The 26,743-nt window shown below is 35.5% G+C and overlaps 1 protein-coding gene across 1 annotated transcript; it reads left to right on the forward strand.

Annotated features, from left to right (window-relative positions):
- The first annotated feature begins 10,063 nt into the window (after positions 1–10,063).
- On the forward strand, positions 10,064–21,337 carry LOC145031084 (rho GTPase-activating protein 7-like). The gene is made up of 22 exons (XM_078979562.1): positions 10,064–10,403; positions 10,939–10,975; positions 11,210–11,286; positions 12,462–12,538; positions 12,627–12,705; positions 12,849–12,993; positions 13,271–13,390; positions 13,773–13,850; positions 14,369–14,424; positions 14,876–14,945; positions 15,288–15,375; positions 16,040–16,295; positions 16,789–17,022; positions 17,596–17,841; positions 18,095–18,144; positions 18,717–18,777; positions 18,874–18,957; positions 19,200–19,313; positions 19,409–19,554; positions 19,724–19,793; positions 20,062–20,277; positions 20,928–21,337. The coding sequence occupies exons 1-22, from the start codon at positions 10,350–10,352 to the stop codon at positions 21,123–21,125; spliced, it is 2,556 nt and encodes an 851-aa protein (XP_078835688.1). The 5' UTR covers positions 10,064–10,349; the 3' UTR covers positions 21,126–21,337.
- The last annotated feature ends 5,406 nt before the right edge of the window (positions 21,338–26,743 follow it).

The following is a 26,743-nucleotide window of genomic DNA, read 5'->3' on the forward strand; positions in this document are numbered from 1 at the left end:
CTTTCAGTCCAAAAATATTGTATTTGTCATTTCCAGCCTTGATTTGCAAAAAGTTACATTTTTGGCCCAATTTCCGTAAGTTTTACAATTTTGACCCTAAAATCAAAAACTTTGCATTTTTAGTCCAATTTAGTAATAAATTTATTTTCAACCCTTGAAAAAGTTTATCTACGTTTTATACTCATAGTTTGTTAAGTTTTCCATTTCAACCCCTCAAAATTTCCCTTTTTTCGTAACTTTGGGCCCAAAATCTCGTGAGACCCAATTTAAAGCCCAATATGCCAAATTTTATGATTTTAACCTTTTGAAAAATATGATTTTCATAAAAATCAGCTTTTATACTAATAAAAAACTTATAACCCCCATAAAATCGAAAATTTACAATTTACACCCAATATTTGTTATTTTTGCAAGAATAACACTTGTAAGCTTCTTTGGTTTTGTTTTTTCACCTCTTTAACTTAAGAACCCTTAGATCTATGATACATGTTTGTTTATCAAGTTTTTGTTTATGATTATTTCACCCTTTTTGTTATAGATTTCGAAATATAACAAATATTTCATATTATCACAACCAAAAACTAAAGAATTCACATATAACATGCAAGCACACATAGATCATCACATAATGCTTGTATTCTCCCCCCCCCCCCCCCCCCCAAAACAAGTAAAAACCAAAAACAAGGGGGTATGAATTCACCTTGCTTTATTGCTCACGATTTTGAAAAAAGAAATGAAGAGAATTTGGTCCTAGCAAGCTCCTTGAAGAGATCTCGAATTTGAAGAGTTCTATGGAGCGTGATCAAGAATTTAAGGTTGTAAGTGTTGGGTTTTAGCCATAAGAACTTTCCTATGTGTGCATGCAAAACCCTATTGCTTGGATCTAGGCTTTCTAATTAAACATGCTTTGAATCCAAGACTTCTAATGGCTAATTAGGTTAAACAACAACATTAAAACAGATCTAGAATCATACCTTTGAGTTCCTTGTTGATCTTCTTGTCTTGGAGCTTCTAGAGTCACAATTGTCACTCCTCTAATGGCTTACAAACACCAATAGCAAGCAAGATGATTTAGGAGAGAGGAGAGGGGATGGAATTCGACCAGAGGTTCCTTGCTTTAGGTTCTGAAAGGTTGTACACGAATTCCACATCCCAAGGGCCTATTTATACTTGTAGACTCCTTAAGGGTTTCACCCTAAACCCTAATTGGATAATCTTCACTTAAGGCTATCCAAATCCATTCCATAGATATCCTTATGGACTATTTTGAGCTATCCTAAAGCTCTTAGAAACCGTCCAAAGTCAACCCTAATAGATTTATAGTCCAAAGTCTAACTATCAAACAATTGACAGTTTATACCCTCTTATTTAATTAATCTCTTTAAGTCACCAAATTAATACCAATTAATTTATGACTTATATTAATCAAATAGCTAAATATTATTCCTTATAATATTTACTCTCTCTTAACAAATCATCCTTCAAGTTGCTATGGTGAAGGCAACCCAAAAGGACCATGCACCACCGAATATAGTTATAGCCTTAGACACTATTCCAACAGTCTCCCACTTGGATAAGTCTAGTAACTATACAAGTACAATACGGTTTGCAATCGTAGCTCTCAAAGACGCTGTCAACTCTGATCTAATCAATCTTGTCCTTTAGATAAGGGATCGTACAGTCCTCTGTTAGATATCATGCTGACAATCCTATGGAATGGTTAGTCTAGCATTTAGATTTCTCGATCTTCGATTTATTTGACATAGAACTTAATCGAACACATCAATTCAGTTCTGACCGGGCCCGGCACATAAGTCAAATCAAATCATCGAGTGGCCAAGATATCTCTTCTACCCTCTTAGGATAAAATTTACAGATAAACTTCGACTTATATGCATTTACTTATTCATTAACCAACTATACACAACAATGCGTTTTATAACATCAAGTTACTGATGCGTTTTCGCATTATCAATGCACAATCAATTAACAAATAATAAACCATATATCTAGGTTTTAAGACCATATGATATTATCGTCTTGCGATCACCTTTTATATCGTATTCCATAAGATGATTCCAGCAAGCGCGGGTTTATTCCAATGCTCAAAACCAGTTCGTAAGCACTCATGAACGTTGCAGCAACTCTTGCTATGTCTAACACCATTTAGACACTCTACACACCAATTCACGACAATCTTCATTCATATCTACTCCCAACATATGAACGATTGTGGACCATTTGAATAATTCGATTATTCCTAATAAACTCAATTATTCTGGAAGTCAAAACATGCAAAGTGAAACAATAGTTAAACAACTAACATGTGATAGTAACTTTACTCATAAATAAAACTTCTTTATTTATTCATCAAATGTCAATTACATTTATCTATTATACGTTTCTAATACCATCTAATCTATGCTAATATCATCCTTCAGCCCAATACTCTTAGCATGCTGTAAGTGCTTAACCCTACTTAGTCCCTTCGTAAGCGGATCTGCTGGGTTATCTTCTGATGATATCCTCTTCACTACGAGTTGTCCTTCTTCTACACGATGTCTAATGAAGTGATATTTTCTATCGATATGTCGAGATCTACCATGATCCCTCGGTTCCTTGGTCAAGGCAACCGCACCTTCGTTATCACAGAAAATCTCCATGGGCTCCTTTATGGCCGGCACAACTCCAAGATCACCGATGAAATTCTTCAGCCATATTGCCTCCTTCGACGCTTCGCTCGCTGCGATGTACTCTGATTCGCACGTTGAATCAGCTACAGTTTCCTGCTTGGAACTTTTCCATGTCACTGCTCCTCCATTTAGGGTAAAGACCCAGCCCGACTGCGAACGATAGTTGTCCCTGTCGGTTTGAAAGCTGGCGTCACTATACCCTCGCACCTTCAAGTCATCACTCCCTCCAAGGACTAAGAACCATTCTTTCGTTCTCCGAAGGTACTTAAGGATGTTCTTCACCGCAATCCAATGTGCTTTGCCAGGATTCCCTTGATATCTGCTAACCATGCTCAAAGCGAAGGCTACATCAGGGCGAGTACAAGTCATAGCGTACATGATTGAGCCAACTGCGGAAGCGTATGGTACTCGGCTCATTTCTGCTATCTCAGCTTCGGTACTCGGACTTTGAGTCTTACTCAACTTGGCATTTCCTTGTATCGGTAGTTCTCCCTTCTTTGAGTTTTCCATACTAAAACGTTTTAGTACCTTCTCTAAGTAAGTATTCTGACTAAGTCCAATTAGTCTCTTACTTCTTTCTCTTACTATCCTTATTCCCAAAACGTAAGAAGCCTCTCCGAGGTCCTTCATAGCGAAGCACTTCCCGAGCCAGGACTTAACCTCCTGCAGAGTCGGGATGTCGTTTCCTATGAGTAATATGTCATCGACATATAGAACGAGGAAGCTTACTGCACTCCCACTGGCTTTGACATATACACAAGATTCGTCTTCGCTTCGTACAAATCCAAACTCTTTGACTTTCTCATCGAAGCAAAGATTCCATCTGCGAGACGCTTGCTTAAGTCCATAAATGGACTTCTCAAGCTTACACACTCTATTCGGATGCTTCGGATCCACAAACCCCTCTGGCTGAGCCATGTAAACATCCTCAGCCAACTTTCCGTTAAGGAAAGCGGTCTTGACATCCATTTGCCAAATCTCATAATCATGAAATGCGGCAATTGCTAGCATCACTCTAATAGATTTAATCTTCGCAACTGGCGAGAAGGTCTCATCATAGTCAACTCCGGGAGTTTGAGTAAAGCCCTTCGCAACCAATCGTGCTTTGTATGTGTGTACGTTCCCATCCACGTCGGTCTTCTTCTTGAAGATCCACTTGCACCCTACGGTCTTACGTTCGGGCACGTAATCAACCAAATTCCAAACTTGGTTATCGTACATGGATTGGATCTCGCTATCCATCGCCTCTTTCCATTTCGCAGACTCCGGGCCTGCCATGGCTTCCTTATAGCTATTAGGTTCATCAAGATTTACTAGTGTACCATCACTAATATACGTGTCCCCTTCGGTAGTAATATGAAAACCATAAAACTGAGGTTGAACTCTAAATCTATCGGAGCGTCTAAGAGGTAAGGATTCGTCAATCGGTTCAACCGGAGTTTCCTCCTCGGGTTGAACGCCAGCGGTGGAGGTTCCTTCATCTATCGATTCTTGAATCTCTTCAAGTTCGATTTGCCTCCCACTGTCTCCTTGGCTTATGAGTTCTCGCTCTCGGAAAACTCCTCTCCTCGCAACAAAGATAACATTATCTTTCGGTCTATAGAAGAGATATCCAAAGGAAGTTTGCGGGTAGCCGATGAAAATACATCGCTCACTTCGAGGTTCAAGCTTGTCGTGAGTATCTCGTCTTACGAAAGCCTCGCAACCCCAAACCTTGATATGTGCCAACGAGGGAGCTTTCCCCGTCCACATCTCGTGAGGTGTTTTGGCAACCTTCTTAGTAGGGACTCGGTTAAGGATATGGGCGGCAGTCTCTAAGGCATACCCCCAAAAGAAGATAGGTAGTGAAGCACGACTCATCATAGAGCGAACCATATCCAATAAGGTTCGATTACGCCTTTCTGCCACACCATTCAACTGCGGTGTCCTAGGAGGCGTCAATTGCGAAACTATTCCACACTCCTTGAGATAATCGTGGAATTCAAGACTTAGGTACTCTCCTCCTCGATCGGATCGAAGCATCTTGATTTTCCTGCCCAATTGATTCTCCACTTCACTCTTGAACTCTTTGAACTTTTCAAAGGTTTCTGACTTTTGCTTGATTAAATAGATATACCCATATCTACTATAATCATCGGTAAAGGTCACATAGAAGCGGTTCCCATCCTTCGTGGTTGATCTAAAAGGTCCACATACATCGGTATGTATTAGGTCTAATAGTCCCTCACCCCTTTCACAAGTACTCGTGAAGGGTGATTTAGTCATCTTTCCAAGTAAACAAGATTCGCATGTGTCATCTTCCCTAAGGTCGAATGACTCCAACACTCCATCCTTTTGGAGTTGGGCTATGCGTTTCTTGTTGACATGTCCAAGACGACAATGCCACAAGGATGCTTTATCCATACTAGTGGAAGAATCAATATTCAAAACATCATTTCCTAAGTTATCAACAATCATAACAGTTTCATATATTCCATTACATGGTATAGCTTCAAAATAAAAGACACCATTTAGATAAGCCAAAATAGAACCATTCTCATTATTAAAAGAAAATCTAAAACCTTGTCTATATAAACCATGAAATGAAATGATGTTTCTAGCCATTTCTGGCGAATAGCAACAATTGTTCAAATCTAAAACTAAACTATTCTTAAGCACTAAAGAATACACTCCAATCTTGGTCACAGGCGACGATTTTCTGTTCCCCATGATTAGATTGATTCTTCCTTGCTCCACATCCCTACTTCTTCTTAGTCCCTGCACATTAGAACAAATGTGATAACCACAACCGGTGTCAAGAACCCAAGAAATAGCATGATTAGAATCGTTAGATTTTATTGCATATATACCTGCGAAAGATGGCTTGATCTTTCCTTCCTTGATGGCTTGCAGGTAGTCCGGGCAGCTTCGCTTCCAATGTCCTATCTTGTGGCAGTGGTGGCACTCTGCCTCCTTCGGGTTAGAGCAGGGCTTAGAGGGATCAACTTTTGTCCCACTAGAAGAGGAACCATCTCGGGCTTTCACCTTTCGATAGTTATTTGAAGAAGCTTTCCTCTTCTTTCCCTTCCCTTGACCAATAGCCAAGACAGGAGCAGCAGACGGATTGGGAGTTGGTGCAACAGACTTGTCCTTGAAATTGCTCTCAGCAACCCTCAAGAGACCTTGGAGCTTACTTAGAGTGACCTCCTCTTTGTTCATGTGGTAGGTCATCCTAAATTGATTATACATCGGAGGCAAAGAGTGAAGCACCATGTCGATCGCCAAGTCTTCGCCGAAGTCAACGTTTAACTTGCGAAGGCGGTCGACATACCTTTGCATCTTTTGCAAGTGCACGGTAAGAGATTCTCCATGACCCATCTTAGCGGAAATCATGTTGGTGAAGATCTCGTAACGCTCTTGTCTCGCGTTTTGGTGGCACCTCTCCAACAAGTCTTGATGCATCTCGTATGGATACATGTCCTCGTAGGACTTTTGGAACTCGGAGTTCATGGTGGCGATCATGATGCAATGTACTTTCGTCGCATCTCGCTCATGGGTTTCAAAGGCGGTGATTTCAGCGGGAGTAGCAATTTCGGGGTTGATTTTCTCGAGCTTCTCGTCGAGGACATACTCTTTATCCTCATAGCGAGCAATGGTGCGAATGTATCTTATCCATTCGCCAAAGTTCATTCCATCGAAGGTGACCTTTTGGCAAAGGCTCATCAACGTGAAAGAACTTGCAGCAGCGTTGTTTGCGTTTGACATCTATAGAAAGGACAAAGATAGATTAGAACAAGAATCCCTAATTATCACCCAATAAGAAAAAATAGGGCTAGGATCCAACAATAACATTTACATACTAGAAAAGGGATGCCGTAATCCAACATGTAAATAAATTGAAGGTAAGTGAATGACGATTCACTAATTCTCCATCAAAACTTAAACTTTTGGTCCTAAGTGTTTTGAGAATTCCTAGGTTCGGATGAGATTCATTGAACTATTCAATGGCATGTTTAAATCTCGATATGCCCCTCTTGTTTGTGACTGGGATGTCGAGGATCACAAAGCGGGTGTGAATTACCATGCAAATTTACATGGTGCCTTCATTGTTACGATCACCTATTCGATGTGCCGGTAAACCACACACGCTCCATCGAACTATGATAAACAATGAATCACCCTTTGCCACCTTCGCTTAGAACCAATTAGTGTGCCGGTAAACCACACACGCTCCACTAACATCTTAGCAAGGTGCAAAGTGTAATTTCATGGGATTGCATCAATTCACTTTTCCTAAAGTAACTAAGATTGGGAAATTTAAAAAAAGATTTAGTTACTTCGTATTTCTTATTATACTTTTAATGAGAGGATGAGGTTGCCCTATCCTACCCGTTCGGCTAACGACCCTCCACCAATCAAGCAAGCGGTGGGTGTGAGTGTACACCCATTAAGCGCCATTTTATAGGCCGCAACCTTATACCCACCTTATAGATTGGCTTCGTGAATGAGGCCTACTAGCGGTAAAACTAGCATTTAGTTATACATATATATATATATATATATATATATATATATATATATATATATATATATATATATATATTATTCTAATAATATCATATAAGTATAGGGTTGTATTTTAAACTTTTTCAAAATCTAGGGTTTGAAATTTAAGTTGTCTAAATTAATGCTTTTAATCACAAATATAAATTTCAAAGCTATAGGGTAGGTTTTAAACATTTAAAAAACATGGAGGATCAAATAACAAATAATTTCAATTAACAATTAATATCTTAATTATCTTTATTTGATTTATCTTTGATTTCTTTGAAGATAATTACCAAAAATAATCTAAATAATTAATTAATTATCATATAAGGAAACTAAATATTTAATTAGTTGATAATTACCTTTAACTAGATCAAGATAACACTTATATTTATCAAGAAATCGGATTCATATTGATCTAATTAGTTTATGGAAAGTTTGGATAAGATAAACACAAAGAAATCCCGAATCTGGCCCTATCTGACGCTTGGACTCGCCGAGTGCACAAGGGGACTCGCCGAGTCAGGCCTACTCGACGAGTCCACCTTGGAACTCGACGAGTCAGTGACTCAAAACCCAAAAAATCGAATTTTGCAGGTTTGTTTCAGTTATTCAAGCAACAATTTAAAGAAAACCAATCTAGGCTCTGATACCACTGTTGGGTTTTAGCCATAAGAACTTTCCTATGTGTGCATGCAAAACCCTATTGCTTGGATCTAGGCTTTCTAATTAAACATGCTTTGAATCCAAGACTTCTAATGGCTAATTAGGTTAAACAACAACATTAAAACAGATCTAGAATCATACCTTTGAGTTCCTTGTTGATCTTCTTGTCTTGGAGCTTCTAGAGTCACAATTGTCACTCCTCTAATGGCTTACAAACACCAATAGCAAGCAAGATGATTTAGGAGAGAGGAGAGGGGATGGAATTCGACCAGAGGTTCCTTGCTTTAGGTTCTGAAAGGTTGTACACGAATTCCACATCCCAAGGGCCTATTTATACTTGTAGACTCCTTAAGGGTTTCACCCTAAACCCTAATTGGATAATCTTCACTTAAGGCTATCCAAATCCATTCCATAGATATCCTTATGGACTATTTTGAGCTATCCTAAAGCTCTTAGAAACCGTCCAAAGTCAACCCTAATAGATTTAGTCCAAAGTCTAACTATCAAACAATTGACAGTTTATACCCTCTTATTTAATTAATCTCTTTAAGTCACCAAATTAATACCAATTAATTTATGACTTATATTAATCAAATAGCTAAATATTATTCCTTATAATATTTACTCTCTCTTAACAAATCATCCTTCAAGTTGCTATGGTGAAGGCAACCCAAAAGGACCATGCACCACCGAATATAGTTATAGCCTTAGACACTATTCCAACAGTAAGAAGAGTGATTTAGTGTATAAGGAAAACATGTTTGCAAGATCTTACCACTACTATGTAGTTGGAAGTGATTTTTGAATGAGATTCTTTCTTGAAGCCCTTATGGTTCTCGAAAATTTGGAGGAAGGATGAAGGTTCTCTAGAGAGTGTTTGAAGTAGTTTACAATGGTGATGTGTGTGTGTGGGTAGCATCGACCGAGAGGAAGAAAAAGAGAGAGGGAAAGAGAGATGTGAGATGACTTGCATGGATGTATGGGAATCATTGCATATATACATGATGGATTTTATTGAGGTGGCATCTCCTAGTCAACTCTCTTCTATCCAATTCATTTTTCATTTTTTTTGTTGTTGTTGGGCCGAAATAGGCTAAGGTAGGGGAAAGGAATCATCTTAGGCCCATTCTAAGTCTTGCTCCAAATTATGAGGCTAAATAACTATTTTTCGGCCCATTGGGCTTGTAGGGGTGTTTACGGCCCAATTTAGCATAAAGGAATGGATTTGAGTCCATTAAAGCTAATTGGATTTGTTATGGCCCAATAAGGCCCATTAAAGATAAACTAGTCCATTTTAGGATTATAAGGCTCAAAAAGGTTAAGTCTCATGAGAGTGAGTCCAATTAGAGCCCATTTAAAAGTTCTAAGCCCAAAATAGTCAAATTGGAAGATTATTGGTCCATTAGGTAATAAGGAAATCCTAGTCCATAATGGACTTAAACCGGGATTTTTAGGGTTTCTAACTTTTTGTTGACTATTTAAATGTTTGTATAGAGTGTTTGATGGAATTTTGTTGTCATTGAGTAAGCATCATACATGCTTACAAGTTTTAGTTACAATGTTATCCTTGTTAATTGCTTTACAACGCATCAGAATTCCTAGTTGTGACAAATTTCCTTTAAAGAAATACACATAAATGCCATGTCATTAATTTTAGGCCACCTCACCAATTTTTTAATCCTACTCATCAAGCAAACCACAAGAACCGGTTACCATTAGGTAACATTTGAACAAATGGTATACTTTCTTTGTTGTTTTTTATACAACACCCTTACTTGGATGATATTTTTTGAACAACCAAAACTTCAATGGTCTTTTTTGAAAATTTCTGAAACATTCTTACCCTTATAAATCATTTTCCCCTAATTTTATGCCGGTGAGCCTAGACCCACTATTGGCTTATATTGCCTACCCCCTTTATGTTTGTTTTGTATAACATTAAAAATAACAAATACACATGTTTGAAGTTTAAACAATTATTCCATTTTTAGGCGCATTGCTATGTACATTTAAAAGAATTTGAGGTGAACACGAGGGACTGAAAATGTAAATTTTGTTAGTGATTTGAAATTTACTTGTGGCGTTATCAGCAACTGTAAGTCGTAACTCCCACCAGCAAATATTTGACTGCCCCTCGAATCACGGGTCGAAGTTAAGTCTCCCATTAAAGACCAAATGCCGCTATTACCTAATCCAACGTTTCTCGACAGAAACTCAAGAGAGAGAGAGAGAGAGAAGGGTCACACAGCTTAGCTTTTGTTGCTCCTTTTGTGGGTTTTTCATCATCTCCATCTTCCGCCTTCACCTGCACCATCTCTTTAATCTGAAGCCCACCTCAAATCAGATCTTCGCTGATTACTTTAGCACTGTAGTTGGGTTTTCGATCTGGGTTCGACTCATTCGTGGATAGTTTACAACTCTCATCTCAATGTTTAATTTTTTCGCCGTCAATGTTTTCTAAGAATGTCTGCTTCATTGGCGACATTCACGCGTCCCCGAATTGGAGCGACAAACACGGTATTGTTTTAGTGTTTTTCTTGTTTCAGGGAATCATCGAAAAACAGTGTTACGTCATACTTTCCGCTTACGAATTGGGTTTGGGTTTTGTTACAAATTTAAGACGAACTTGTTCTAATTTCGAGAATTTGTTTATGATGTTCTACATCCCTTCGCGTTCTTCAATTATTCTTTTAAAATTAAGAGCTCAAAATCCATGTCAAATTTGAGGTCAAACCAATACCATGTTCAGCATCCAAAGTCGAGCTTTACCTTTTCTTTCCCTTCGGAATAGAGGAAGTAATAACGAAGCAAAGTAGATGCGTATGGTTTAATTTGACGTTTCTGTGACTTGCTTCTGTTTCAAGCTTAAATTGGATAATTTTGGAAATATAATATATTTTGTTGCAAAACCCCACTTCCAATTTCAAGTTTTCACCTTTGTTTTTGTTAATTCTAATCAGTCTATCACGAAGAAGATTGGGTTTTTTAACAACAATCCTGTCTGTATAATAAGTTTTCTTATATCTTTCAACTCTTTGTGGAAAATGTATAGGTTTTCAAGAGTGGGCCACTGTTCATATCCTCTAAAGGTGAGTAAAAATTCTTCTGCTTGTTCGAACTTATGATACACAACAGTTCAGAAGTTTCTTGACAATCTATGTATGGACTTAAACAAAAAGCAAATATGTAACATTCTGTTTATTTGATGCATATTGCCTAGATTGTAGCTTCTCTTTGCGCCTCCAATTCATGCTCAATGACTCTGAAAATAATTTATATAAGAATATAATTTTTTTTTTCTTGACTAATATTTGCTGCTGCAGGATTGGGCTGGAAGTCATGGAAGAAGCGTTGGTTTATTCTCACACGCACTTCTCTGGTGTTCTTCAAAAATGATCCAGTCAGTCATCTCTCTTGATTACTTTTTTTTTTCAGGAAATATTGATGCTTTTTCTTGTTATTGAAACATTTTTTTCTCCAAAAGTTCTCAATCCTTGATCAAAATGTATTAATGTATATATACTCTGTTACTGAATTAGTGAATTTCACTCATGATGGTTCAATAGAATCTATAAGATTCACTTCACCCGATGCAATCCTTAGATTTTGCAAATTGCAATGATGAGTTTGTTTTTTCATACTTATAGATGATTACACATTGCATTGTGTTTATATTTTACACATCCCACCCAATGAGAGATGAGGTGTAGATTTCAAAAGTTAAAGGGCCTATAGTGTATAACACAAGACATTAGACATTCATGCAACAAAAAAGCTTTTATTTTTGGGATAAATGCAAGAGATAGCAATGTAGTTTCATTTACATTTGTATTTTAGCATCCTACTCTAATTTCTTTCTATTACAACAATGTACTTCCATTTTTTTTTCTTATTAAGGTTTTTTATTATAAGGACATTATTCTTTAAAAATCTATCCAATTTTGGAAACGCTTAACATTATGAGTTTCTTATAGTTTGATGATTGAGGGATTCTATACTTTAGAGACTTCAATGAGTTCGAGGTTTCACATTTCTGTGTCTTCAGTAACTTGTGTTTCACTTTTTATTATGAGCTAAATGCAAAAAATCGCAACAGATTTATTTTATTTATGTATTATAGCATCCTACTTGTATTTATTTTTATCACAAAATTGTGCTTTCAGTTCTTTTTTCTTATTAAATCAGTGTACTTTGAAAATCTCCAATGGTAGCATTGTACTTCCAATTCTTTTATCTTATCAAGACATTATAATTTGAAAAATCTACCCAATTATAGCATTTTACTTTTTTTTTTTTTTTTTTTTTCTTTGAAAAATCTACCTAGTTATAGTATTGCTTTGTATTTCAATGGGATTTCTTTAATTGGATAGTTCTTTCACTCTTCAATACTGTAATAGAAACAATTAAAAGTAGGATGCTATAATTAAAAACAATTAAAATTGGGATTTCTTTAATTGGATAGAAACAATTAAAAGTAGGATGCTATAATCAACAAATCACCAAAAGTACATTGCTATTTCTTGCTCTTAACCTTTTTGTTTCAGTGACTGAATTTATAACTTGTGTTTTGTTTAGAGTGCACTTCCTCAGACTCAGAGAGGAAGTGAAGTAAATCTGACATTGGGGGGAATTGACTTGAACAATTCTGGAAGGTAATGTTGTTTATGTGGTTTATATTTATATTTATTGAAGAAAACATCAATTTAACATCTACTAAATTATGTGAATTTTTGCTTTCAGTGTTGTTGTTAGAGAGGACAAAAAGCTTCTAACTGTTTTATTCCCTGATGGACGAGATGGGCGAGCATTTACTCTCAAGGTTTTACATTAATCATATGTTTTTTAGGCTATTCTTTCAATTGATACATTGTATCTACATTTACATATAATATAAACTTTTCATATACATTACCATGTACACCTAAGATTAAGAATTTAAGATATTGCTAATTCGAATTTCAGGCAGAGACTTCAGAGGATTTGTATGAGTGGAAGACAGCTCTTGAACATGCTTTATCACAAGCACCAAATGCAGCTCTTGTTATGGGACAAAATGGAATCTTCCGGAATGATACTACAGATTCCACTGAAGGCCCCTTCTATCAATGTTTGTCAACATTCATTCTCACAACGTTTTCTTTTACTAAAAATTAATTGCATTGTGGATCATGAATGTAAAAAGTCATTTATTCTGCTTGTACTTGCATCATTTATCGATTAAGTCACTTAACTATCTCCTGTAGAAAACAAAAAAAAAAGACATTTTTCCAGGTTACTTGGTTTTGATATAAGAGTCAAATACAAGAAAAACAACAAGTAGATGCTGTATATTGCACTTACGTCAATTAAAATTCTTAGATTTTTTTTTTATTATTTTTTTTCAGGGAGTAATAAAAGACCGATTAAGTCTTTGGTTGTTGGAAGACCAATATTGCTAGCATTGGAGGACATAGATGGAGGCCCATCTTTCCTTGAGAAAGCACTTAGATTTCTTGAGAAACATGGTAAGCTTCTTTCCGAATGATAAAATAAAAATGTTATGGAATCATGTAGAAAGTTATGTGTTAGATAAGAATTACATTCAAGAAATAGCAATGTACTTTTCTTTTTTAGGACACTGTACTTTGAAAAATCTACCCAAATGTAGATTTTTCAAAGTACAATGCTGTAATAGGAAGCAAAGTAGAAAGTAGGATGTTATAAAAAAACAAATATGTTGCTATTTCTTAAAAAAAAGTAGGAGATTGAGCTAATATAATAAGAAGCTTCTATTGCTTGAATTGCTAGGAAACATAATGAAGGTCTTTATGTTGTGCTAATTTTAACTTGTAGTAGTATTCCCATATAAATGTAAAATAAAATGGTATTATATTATGTAACTAACAGGAAGCAAAGTAGAAGGAATCTTGAGACAAGCTGCTGATGTAGAGGAGGTTGATCGCAGGGTTCAAGAATATGAAACAGGTTTCCTTTCTTTCTTTTAATTTATATTTTGCCTAAATCCTAATTGGAATGAAGAAAAGCTGTTTCTTTTAACTTGTAGTGTTTCTTATCTTGGAATGGAATGAGAAACTGCAATATAACCCATTTTTATTTATGTAATTTTTAGTCACAAATCAATTTTTAAAGATCACATGATTTTAATTAAATTACAATTTTATCTTTCCAAAAATAACTTGGCAATATATCTTAATCTTATTTGGGTTTAATGAGCTTTTTTTATTATGTTTAGTTTTATAATTTGGTATATTGAATGTTCATTAATTATAACTTATATAACTATACAACATTGTGTTTACATACTATAAAAATTCTATATGCCAACTGAAATACCATTACCAAACATGATCATGAAATGTAACGACTCATTTTATTACCTTATGATTTGAAATAAATTGCATCTTGTTTTATTTCATTTTTGCTTATTTTTGTTGAGTAGTCTAGCAGCTTATATACCAAAGCTTACTTTATCTTTGTTGTAGGCAAAACTGAATTCAGTGCTGATGAGGATGCACACGTTGTTGGTGATTGTGTTAAGGTACTTACTACATTTCACTTAAAGCCCCTTTTCTTTTCTTTATTTTTTTCCCCTCCTATTTTTTCTTTTAGAAAACAATGGCACACTTAGAAAATGGTGGGAAAATAGAATATAGGCAAATTTGTAAAAAAAAATATTCTTTTCAGTGACTTACTGTATTAAGTTGTTCTTTCTGCATTAAGTCAGCAAGAAACACCTGTACGTATATAGCTTACAAGATTAAGGTGTTGTTTTCTTTTTGACTTAATGGGATATGACTTAATCCAGTAAGCTATATATGGGTGTATCTGTTTGACTTAATAGAGAAAATCTGGGAAAGAATGCTTTCCCTATTGAGTCTTGATATTTTACAAATTTGACTTCAAAAAGGGAAGAAAAAGAAACTGAACTTGAAAGGTGCTTAGTTTGGATCTTGTTTTAGTTATTGATTATGAAGCTCTTTCATTTGCAGCATGTTCTTCGAGAGCTACCCTCATCACCTGTTCCTGCTTCCTGCTGCACTGCTTTATTGGAAGCTTATAGTGAGTTTGCCTTCCCTTACCCTATACTTAAAGTATTAAACTTTGTTTTCTTAATTTTCTAGGCAACTCCACCGATAATTACACGGTTTTTAAAAAAAAATGTATATGATGTTGAATGCTCTTAATTTTTAGGGTATCATGTAGTTATCTGTTATGTTACATGGGTAGTTTCACCCTTTCACTTGATTTAAATTAATCAGGTTGAAAAAATGCTGATAATCTGTATTTCTAAGAAGTATGTCTATAGGGTAGCACATAGTTGTTTGTTACATGTGTAAATACTATTACTATTACTGTTATTGATAATAATATTATATATTGTATCCTTGTTGCTTGATGAAGAAATTGATCAGAAGGAATCCCGAGTAAATGCTATGCGTGCTGCAATCTTGGAAACATTTCCTGAACCAAACAGGCGTTTGTTGCAAAGGTAATCCTTCTCTCTTTCGTATTATATACTCTTTTTGGCTTAATCTTTTTAGGACAAAAGTAGCAATGGTCTTTCATTTATTTGTATATTATATAGCATCATACATTCAATTCTTTTTAACATTGCACTTTCAAGATTTTTCTTAATTTAAGGCATAAGAATCTACAATTATAGCATTGTTCTATCGAATTTTTTCTTGTTTGGACGTTATATTTTGGAAAATCTACTCATGTTTGGATGAAATTGCTATAGTTGGGTAGATTTGTCAAAATACATTGTTGTAGTTTGAAGAATGAAAGTACAATGCTATAATAAACAAATCAATGAAAGTACGTTGCTCTTTCTTGCGTTTAACCCTTTTAATTACAAAGTCTTTTAATTTCAGTTCGTCATTTGTTTTCCCTGAGTAATAATGAATGAGCAAGTAAAGCTACAAGCAGTAATTTATATGTTGGCTGATTACAAAAAAAAGAGAATGTTGTTATACTATAACTAATTAACTATATACAAATCCAAATTTCGGTAAACTGTAAAAATCATTATGTCTGTAAGAGCTAAAAATTACTCTAGTCCTCATTTGAATGTACATTTATCATGTTTGCTTGATCACATACATATATTATTTCAGTTATTTTAAAATTGAAAGCCTTGAATTGAATTGCAGAATCCTGAAGATGATGCACACGATTTCCTTGCATACTTCTGAAAACCTAATGACAGCATCAGCAGTTGCTGCTTGCATGGCACCATTGCTATTACGCCCACTTTTAGCTGGGGAATGTGAGTTGGAGGATGATTTTGATAATAACAATAATAATAATCCCAACAATTCTGCTCAGTTGCTTGCTGCTGCTAATGCTGCTAATAATGCTCAATCTATTATTGCAACTCTACTAGAGGAGTATGATATTATCTTTGATGTAAGTTTCTCTTCTTTCTATTACAACTGTTTACTTTTAACCATCTACCCAATTATACTTTCAATATGTTTGTTCTTAGAACATTGTAATATCAAAAGTTTACCTTATTATTATGGTAATGATAATTGCTAATGACATTGATATAATTAATTGGGTTGATTTTTCTAAGAACAATGTTGTACTAAGAAGAAAAAAACGTAGGATGCTATAACTAAATGCAAGAAATAGCAACATACATTCATTTCTTTAACTACTCTTCAAAAAAGTTCTTATTGAAACGCGATACTTAAAAAATCGAGCCTATTATAGCAATAAAACTTGCTTTGTATTTGAATGAAATCGCTATAATCGGGTAGATTTTTTTAAAGAATGATGCTATGCTAATACTAGGATTCTATGTCTATTATAATAAATAAATAAACACAAGTATGTTGGTATATCTTGTGTTTGACAATAATAGATTGATTAAATCTTTATTTATGGTTTGTTTCAGGATGATGCGATGCTGAGATGTTCTATGTCAGCAGATTCTAGGGACATTAGTGGAAGTGAAGATTCGAGTGATGATGAAAATGTGGAAATAAAAAACAATGTTTATCATGATGCACAAAATGAAGCTGATCAGGAAACTGATGATGATGAGGAAGAGGATGATCCTGAACGTGTTTTTAGTGGAAAATTGAGCGAAAGCAGTGGTTATGCTGGCAGTGATCTTTATGACTTTAAGGTACTTTCTCACTATTATATTAAGTATTAACCAACAATAACTAAATATCACCTTATCTACATGTACTTTTTGTTTTCTTTTTCATGAAAAATGTTCATCTCATGAGCTTCTGTGGGTTAAAAATCTGCTTTTATAGTTTTTTGGATTAAATGCAAGAAATAGAAATTTAATGCCTTGTTATTTCTTCCTATTACTACATAACATTATTGTACTTTGAAAAATCTACCCAATTATATTTACAGCAGTGAAAATTGCTTTGAATTTGGATGTCATTGCTATAATTGGGTAGATCTTTTGAAATGAAACTTGGATGCTGTTATATACATATCTATGAAAGTGCATTGCTGTTTCTTGCATTTAAACCAAAAATTCTAAGAGGTTTTTAACTTCAAAAGCTCATGACATCAGTATCTTAGAAAAAGAATTAGAACTACAACTCTATTTTTTGGGTAGATATTAATGTCCCCATTAAAAACCAAATATATATATATATATATATATATATATATATATATATATATATAGATTTTCAAATAAGTGGAAGTAATTTATATGTTGATGGTTGGCATGTAGGCATATGGAGGCGATGAATCAGATGTGGTGTCCCCAAAAAACAACATTAATTCAGCAGAAAAATCAAATTCATTATTAGCAGAGTCTCAACAACATCTTGGAGATTCTATTGTTGAAATTAATGAGCAACAAATGAAGCAAAACAGGGCAAATGACAATGAATCATGCACTGGGACTCCACTTTCCAAACTAACAACTGCCTCCAACAATAATTCTAGACGTTCAACAATTTGGGGAAGGAATAATGTAACTTCTCTTTTGCTTTGTAGATTTACAAAGTACAAACAAAATATATATATATATATATATATATTTAGCCCTTTAAAAATATATATTTTGGTCTTCTTTATTTGAGTTTCAAACCGGAATTTGATAAATAATATCACAATTTGTGTATGGGAAGGGGAAAATCTTCATAGAACTTTATTTGGTTGTGATTTTTTACAAGTTCCCTTTATGCTGATTTTTTTTTATTTTTGTTGTTACTTATTTCCCTCAGGGCAGAAAGACACCATCAATGGAATCAATCGATTCTTCTGGAGAAGAGGAGTAAGATTTCATGACATTTCATTTTAATTTGTTTTGATTTCTTAGGGCATGTCGGATTCCGATGGAATCGGAATTCGAGATTCCAGCCATGTGGTGTTTGGTTGCCAAATAGACGGAATTCGATTTCATAGAAATACTTTAAACTCCATGTTTCATGGACTTCACCATTCTTCCTTTTCTACAAAAAGACCAAAACACCCTCATTATATATTGAATTAAAAAAATACATAACTATCTATATTTGCAATAGACGAGAAATATTTAAATCTTAACAAAAGTTTTGAAATTTATTTATCATTATTCTTGGCTCCCATTCCATTTCCTTCCAATCCAACTCGTGACAGACTATGTTTCTTTTGTATTCCAATTCCTTTGATAAATTTCAGAACATTCTCAAATCAAATTCCCCCTTAATACATTTCATATCATGCAAGTTCATTTTTTTCTTTTGTAAATATATCAACTGGCATCTAGAAATCTGTTATTGATGATTGATATCTAATGATATTCAATGTGTATTTAGCTACTTTTTGAATATGTTTTAATGTAACAAGTTGTCTTTGTGTTTGTAGACTTGCTCTTCAAAGGCTTGAGCTCACAAAAAACGACTTGCGACAAAGAATCGCTAAGGAGGTAATTAATAGTAATACTCATGAACATGATTTTTTTAGTGCTTATTCTTCACAAGATTTATTAATTAATTATTATCAATATTTTAATATTTTTTAGGCCAGAGGAAATGCGATACTTCAAGCTAGCTTGGAAAGAAGGAAGCAAGCATTGCATGAGCGCCGATTGGCACTTGAAAAAGACGTATATATATGCCTTCCTTCCTTTCTTTCCCCATTTGATGCCATCATGTGCAAAATGACGTAGATGCCCTCCTCCTCATCATCATCGAAAATAGCTCTAGAAAGTTCATCCACTCCCATCCAATCCAATCCAACCTTCTGCATGGGACTGGACAAACTTTCTAGGGCAATGTTTGATGAGAAGGGCATTTACGTCTTTTCCACAAACAAGAGATCAAATAGCAACTTTTTATATTGTGACAGGTTTCAAGATTGCAAGAACAGCTACAAGCCGAGAGAGATTTAAGAGCTGCATTAGAAGTCGGATTAAGCATGTCATCTGGACAGGTGTCAGGATCCCGTAACATGGATTCAAAGGTAAGGTGTTTTTTTTTATTTTTTATTTTTTATTCTCTTCCTCTTGTTTTATAAAAAGTGTTGTTTTTATGAAATTTTTTGAAATGAAATTGAAGACAAGGGCAGAGCTTGAGGAGATAGCTGTTGCTGAAGCAGATGTTGCCAGATTGAAACATAAAGTTGCAGAGTTGCATCAACAACTTCATCAACAACGCCAACATCATTATGGCTCTCTCTCTAATGCTTCTGATCGATTCCAACAGTCAGTCCTTATCCATTCATTCTTTCACTTCTTTTATTAACTAACTGCAACAAATACCTATTTATTAATTTCTCTATCGAAAAGGTGTAAAGATTTAATGATATCAATCATTAGATCAAAGGCCACATATAGATTATGTCTAGCATTATTCATTTCTTTTCTTTGGCAGGAGAGGTTTTCAGCAAGGCTTTGATTCTACTATTGCTATAATCAACCATGAAAGAAAACAAAGATCAGAGGTAACTCTACTCTAAACCATCTCTTAAATCTATATACTTTTGTTTCGTGGATTCCAATGGAATTGGAATTCGAGATTCCATTCCATGGCATGTTTGGATGAAAGTCCAATTCCATCAGATTCCTACGGTGGGTCGAAGGAATTCAATTTGATTCTTCTTCCTTTTCTATATAAAGACCAAAATACCCTTGTTAGTGAAAATTTACAACTTGTTGCGTTTTTTTATGATTGAATTACATTTACATGTATCTTTTGTTAATGCTTTACAGGAAACTTCATTGGGAGCAGAGTTAAGAAACATCAAAGGGCAAGCCCTAATGAATGGAAACAAGAGTAGGAAAACTACTACTCATAAGCAATTTTTAGACTCACAAAGCTTGAGTGATTCTAAAAGTAACACACAGGCTTCCACAAGTTTATCTATGGATGATTTTGGGGCTGTTGATTCTGTGGGTATTATGCCATCTACATCAAAACCAGCTGAGGTTTGACTTTATAAAAAAAAGAGTAAATTACACGAATGGTCCCCTATGGTTTGGGGTAATTTGTGCGTTTGATCCCTAACTTATTTTTTTAACGCGGAAAGTCCCTACTGTTTGTTTTTGTTACGCGCTTGGTCTCTACTATTTGTTTTTGTTATGCGTTTGGTCCCTGTCTTACCTAAAAAGACTATTATTTAACTAGGAAAAAATGGTGGGGTAGGTAAGGTAAGGTGAGGGGGTGGGGTTGGGGTTGGTGGTGTTTTTATTTAAATAAATTAAAAAATCAAGGGCAAAATAGCTTTTTTTAGGTAAGATAGGGATCAAGCGCGTAAAAAAAACAAACAGTAGGAACCTTCCGAGTTAAAAAATAAGTTAGGGACCAAACACGTAAATTACCGAAAACCATAGGGACCACCTTTTTCATTTTTTTTGTGCAAAAAGATCACATGTTGGACAAAAAAATGACAAGGATGGTGTTTTTTTGTTCAAAGTAGGAAGAAAATTTCAATGAAAGTACATTGTTGTTTCTTGCATTTAAAAACATTTTATATTTCACATACATTTCCTCAATTTGCCATTCTTGTAAAAACATTTTGTTTTTTTTCATCTTTGCACGAAAAGATTCACCATTTAAAGATATATGAATTATGTAGGTGAACGATTATCCAAGACAACAATTGGCAACATCTTCCACATTGGTAGAATTAACAACTCGCCTTGATTTCTTCAAAGAACGAAGGTCTCAACTCATGGAACAACTTCACAATCTTGATTTAAACTATGGGTCCACAACACAAGATCTTACATATAAACAACCGTCGCCAGGCTGGAACATACTTAAAAGAAGCTGATCATTTGGCATTTGTATATCCTATGTTTCTTCTCCTTTCATGATTCTTTGTTGAAAAGTTATTAAACTTGGTTTCTTCTTATTAGGTGAAGTGGGTTTATAGAATCTTTAATTGGGTATGTGTATTATTTTGTTCAAACTGATGATTATGAAGTTTTCAACATAATCTTGTACTGCTATTTGAGAATGTAATGAATGGTTTAATTTTATGTTTGATGATTGTTGCGTTCTTGGATATCAAAATCTGTACCTAGATTTAATTATTTATATATGGTACACTTGAGATTTGTATTCAGCCTTTTAAGCAAATCTTTCATTTTTAACGTCTATCTTTAGAAATATGTAGGATGCTGATGCAGTTTAATGATAAGATTGCAGAAAAAAAGATCAATAGTATTCCATAATTGAGAGGTCGACTCTCTTGAATCATAATAGAGATTTTACAGAAAAATTATCGCGTCTTTCTCTAATCGTTCACCAGTTATCTATATGCCTCATACTACTAATTACAAACCCAACAAATGTAAAACTGACATCCACCTATTTTGTCATCGATATGCCAAAGTGGAATGATAGATACCTCTTAATAGAGGGTGTTTGGCTAAGTTTATTTAAGGAGTTTATTAGCGGTTCTATATAGATATAAGTTAAAAGTATTTGGATAAAAATAAGCTAATAAGCAATATTTTTTTTTGTCAAATACCCCCTAAGTATCTCTTTCTTGAATATGTAAATCATATATGTGGTTTATCATTTGCATGGGCAAGACAAGGCAATACAGTGTTTTTAAGGGAAATTATGATACAAAAAGGATGGCATCTATTCCTTTTGGCCAAGAGGTTAGTACGCTGGGTGTACGTTGTGTGCTAAGCGTACTGGGGCGGACCCTAGTATGTTGGGCATACACCGCGTACACCGGGCGTACGTGGTAAAAAATCAAATGTTAATTTTTAGGTTTGGTCCATATATAAGTATCATTAACTTTTCATTCCTCATTCCCTCTCCAGCCTCCAACCTTCATGTTGAGTCTAGTGGATTGCGTCATGGGCTCGGTCCATAGCCTAGTTTGAATGCCGGTATTGGGCCTGTTCAGCCGTGCATTATTTTGTATTAGGGTTTAGTATATAAGCTGCATGCATGCATACTTAGAAGACATCGTTTTTATTGTTTTCGTTTTCATTGCTTGTAAACCCTAGCTCGCCTCTACAGCGGAAGTTCTTTATCAAGCTCTGCTGAGGCGTGACTCAGTTTTGAATCTCTGTGTTCTTTCTTATTTCGTTCTTAAACTGTTAGATTTCTTTTATCATACTTGTGAAAGATCTAAACGATCAAAGAGTTTTGAACTCATCAATTGGTATCAGAGCAGGAGAGACTGTGTAATCTATACACACCTCTTCTGTCGAAGAAGATCATAGGGTTTTTATTCCGCATTGATTGATATTTATTGAGCCGTCATTCTTTATTGGCGTATCTCATTAATTGTTAATCTAACCCTAATCGAAAAACTACAAGTCTGATCTTTTACAGGTTTTCGATCAAAAGTATTCACAATGTCTATGGACGATTCTCAAACCAATCCGATAAATATCTCCAACAGCATAGGGTCTACAACAAGAATACCGATCTTGTATACGCAAGACTATGAAGTCTGGACGCATCATTTTGAAGATTACGTGATTGGATCAAAGGACAATGGGTATCTAATCTGGGAAGCAATCACTTCAGGCCCATTCACTCATTCTAGCACATCAAAGATTGTTAAAACATAGAAAGAATACAATCAGCTTGTCAATGACGTCAAAGACATTCCTCAGGATGAAAAAGAGAAGTTTCAGGGCAACATCAAAGCTCTACGGATGATAAGGTTTGCTTTACAATCAGATACGTTTCGTTTAGTGAGTTCTTGTGCTACAGCTAAGGAGATCTAGGATAGATTGAAGGAATTATATTCCACAGATGAAGATCTGGAACACTCTATCCAAACTCTCTTGTTGTTTGAGTTTGGTGAATTTAAGCAGAAGCCTGAAGAAAAACTTGTTCAGACTTTCGATCGCTTCAATCATCTTTTGAGTAAAATGATAAAGCATGGAATTGAAAGAAAGGTAATTGAACAAAAGGTCACTTTCATGAATGGTCTCATATCTGAATGGATGGCTGTTGTGTCAACAGTCAAAGCTCATGAACAATTCAAGTCTTACTCTCTGGAAAAACTTGTGGGTATTTTAAAATCCTATGAGAATTCTTTATCAAAGGAAACGAATGTGGTCTCGGCTCTGGGTTCTTTAGCTCTTGTCTCCAAAGGAAAGAGCTCGGTTGAAGAAGAAGAGGAAACATATCTTGCTGATTTTGATCTAACCAGCGAAGAATATGCAATGATGGTGTCAAACCCCAGAAAATTCATCAAGAAGAAATTCCCAACCAACAAGAATCGAAACTGGCAAGGAAGTTATAACGCCGAACGGATCAAGGAGGAACCGAAGATGGGATCAAAATCCAAAGAGTTAAAGAAGGAAGCTAAAATTGGAGGCGACTAAGGATTTAACTGTCATTACTGTGGAGGCAAAAATCATTTTACTAAAGACTGCATGCTGAGAAAGAAAGAAGAGAAGACAAGCGAAGATGATGAGGAAGTGAGCCTCCTGAGAAGATTGGAGGAGATAAAGAAAAGAAAGTCTGTTGTTAATAACTTTACTATGAATGCTTTAATTGTGCAGGGTTCGAACAACAATGATGAGTTTGGAGGTGTGGAGGTCTGGTCCACAGATTCGGAGGATGATGAAGTTAGGAAGCCTACTCAGGGAAAAGCTATGATGGCAAAAGCAGAGCAGTCAATGGGAAGATGCTTTGCAGTAACCGAGGGTGTGTCCCAAATGAGAGGATACACAACTGATGGGAGAGTTGAAGAAGAAAGAGAGCGAGAGGACATATGTTTTGCTGCCAAGCCTGTCAGTGCTCAGATCAATGAATGTGATGAGTTGATCAAAAAGGTACAAGATATTCTTTCTTCTCTAAAAATACATGCTAATAATTATGAAAAGGAATTAAATAATTTGAAGTCAAAATTATCTAGCATAAGTAGTAGTCTCACCCAAACCCGTGTCACGAATTCTAACCTAACTGATCAAATCAGCAGGATTTCATCAAAGAGTGAGGAAAGAAGAATGTGGATCGAGCAAAAGGAAAAGGAATTAATTAGATCTAAAGATGATTCTATTTATTTGCAGAGAGACAATCTTAAACTTCTCAAGCAGAGAAATGTTTTTTGTTTAATTGCTAAGAGACTTTATTTTAACATCACTCAGTTGCATCTTGATTGTGAAATAGGGAAGAAAATTCATCGTATGATTTTATCTTTCCTTGAATTAAAGGAGGATGAAATCGATGCAGAAGCATACAACTGTGAAAGCGTTGTATCTTCTGACGAAGTGTCTCCAGCATATAAGATAGGTCTGGACAAAATTGAATCTTACATAAAGTCCAAGGACCACAAGGACATGCTCAAAAATCTACTAGATGAAAATGATATATTGAAATTGAGAGCGGAAACTATACAAAAATTTAACTCCTTGAATGCCAATTTAAGTTTAGAAACAAAATTGATGTTGAAAATACATCTGAACTTAATGAGGATGATGACATGAGTGAAATTTCTGTAGAAGATTTGGTGGACTGTTCTGAATTAGCCAAAAACGAACCCAAGTCCCATAAGAACCTAATCTCTGAAAACTCTGTTGAGTTTGCTCGTTCCTCTACTAACAAGTCCAAAGCTCTCAAAGCTAAAGCTGTTGTGTACCAAAAGGTACAAACCACTCCAAACCAAGTCTACACAGTACATGGTATCACTCCATAACAAACTGCAGAACTAACTGCCATGGTAGAAGAAGATAATGCTGGTGGATGTGATGAATTCTTCTGGTCGACCCCAATAGACAACGCAGACGAGACGAAGGGTCTTTCTCAGAAAACCTCATGGAGAGTAAAATGTAGATACATACCTGAACCGCTAAATGAGCCTACAAAGTATGATGTGCCGAGCACAAGCGGAACTAAAACTCCTTTAGATGAACCTGTGCAAACCACTAGTGATACTTCTTCAGCAAAAAGTGCATGCTGTGCCCATGCTTCAAAACGAAAGGCCAACATTCACAGAAATCCAAAACAGGTGGCTGATCGTAAGAATCAAAGAAATCTGAGATACAAGAAGAATCTCTCAGAGAGAAAACAGTTTTGGAATTCTTAAAATCCTGATTTTGTAAGGATTGAAAAGAAGCAAAAATCACAAGACACAAGGAACCGAAAGGGAGGTTTCGGTCCTTCGACCAACTGGAACCGAAAGGATGATTTTGGTCCTTCAAAAAATAGGAACCGAAAGGGTGGTTTCGGTCTAACGACTGAAAACAAACGAAATGGTAGTTTCGGTCCCTCGACTGAAAACAACCGAAACGGTAGTTTCGGTCCATCATCCATCAACAACCGAAAGAGCAGTTTCGGTCCCACATCCTACTACAACCGCAAGGGCGGTTTTGGTCCTTCATCCTACAACAACCGAAAGGAGAGTTTCGGTCCCTCATCCAATGGCAAATGGAATAGCAATTTCCGTCCTTCTGCCTATAAGTATGATCAACAAAACCGGGAATCTAGTGTCTCTTCTAAATTCAATTCTCTAAATTCCAGTTCCTCAGCCAAAAACTCCAGTCCTCTTAAATCAACTAAAATTAAAGTTTTCACTAGTAAAAGAAAAGATGAAACAACTTTGATTAAACACACCTATATGGTTGATATTTCTCTTACAATTCCCTGTCCTGTAAAAGGCTCACAAGGACCCAAGAAACTTTGGGTTCCTAAATCTGCTTAATTTTTGCAAGTTATTCGTGACGAGCAGTTTGACGAAGAATGGTACATCAATAGTGGCTGCTCAAATCACATGACAGGAAGGAAGGAGTAACTAAGGGAGTTTCGCTCTCTCAAAGATGGCGGTATTGTAAAGTATGGCAACAACTCTTTTGGAACTATTAAAGGCTACAAAATGATCACTAATGGCGAATTCTCTATAAGGAAGGTTGCATACGTTGAAGGGCTCCAACACAATCTCATCAGTGTATCACAGCTGCTGGTTGGTACCGGGTTAAAAGTATCATTCGACGATGAAGGCTCAGAAATTGTCGAGAAGAAGTCAAGCAACGTTCTATTAAAATCCAAGAGAAAAGGAGAAATGTATCCACTGAACCTCAATCCGATAATAGGTAAACCAACAATCTGTTTACTCACAAAGGCTCACTCCGATGAAAGTTGGTTATGGCACAGAAGACTCTCTCACATGAACTTCAAGGACATCAACAAATTAGTTTTAGGTGATCATGTTTGAGGGCTGCCAGTTCTGAAATTCGATAAAGAACATCTCTGTGCAGCGTGTGAAATGGGAAAAGAGAGTCGGCAGAGCCATCCTTCAATAATCAACACTAAGGTAATAGAACCATTGGAGTTACTGCATATTGATCTATGTGGTCCATCGTCCATCGAAAGCATTGGAGGAAACAAATATATCCTGGTCACAGTAGACGATTTCTCAAGGTTCACATGGACATTCTTTCTCAAGCAAAAGTCTGAAGCTACACCAAA

The sequence above is a fragment of the Lactuca saligna genome, chromosome 2, assembly GCF_052625555.1.
Source record: "Lactuca saligna cultivar CGN05327 chromosome 2, ASM5262555v1, whole genome shotgun sequence".
NCBI lineage: Eukaryota > Viridiplantae > Streptophyta > Magnoliopsida > Asterales > Asteraceae > Lactuca > Lactuca saligna.

Bases quoted from the DNA above. Each gene is read 5' to 3' on its own strand.
- LOC145031084 (XM_078979562.1), top strand. From the start codon at position 10,350: ATGTCTGCTTCATTGGCGACATTCACGCGTCCCCGAATTGGAGCGACA. The intron at 14,425-14,875 runs GTACTTACTACA...TTTCATTTGCAG, and splicing joins TTGTTGGTGATTGTGTTAAG to CATGTTCTTCGAGAGCTACC. The intron at 15,376-16,039 runs GTAATCCTTCTC...ATTGAATTGCAG, and splicing joins AACAGGCGTTTGTTGCAAAG to AATCCTGAAGATGATGCACA.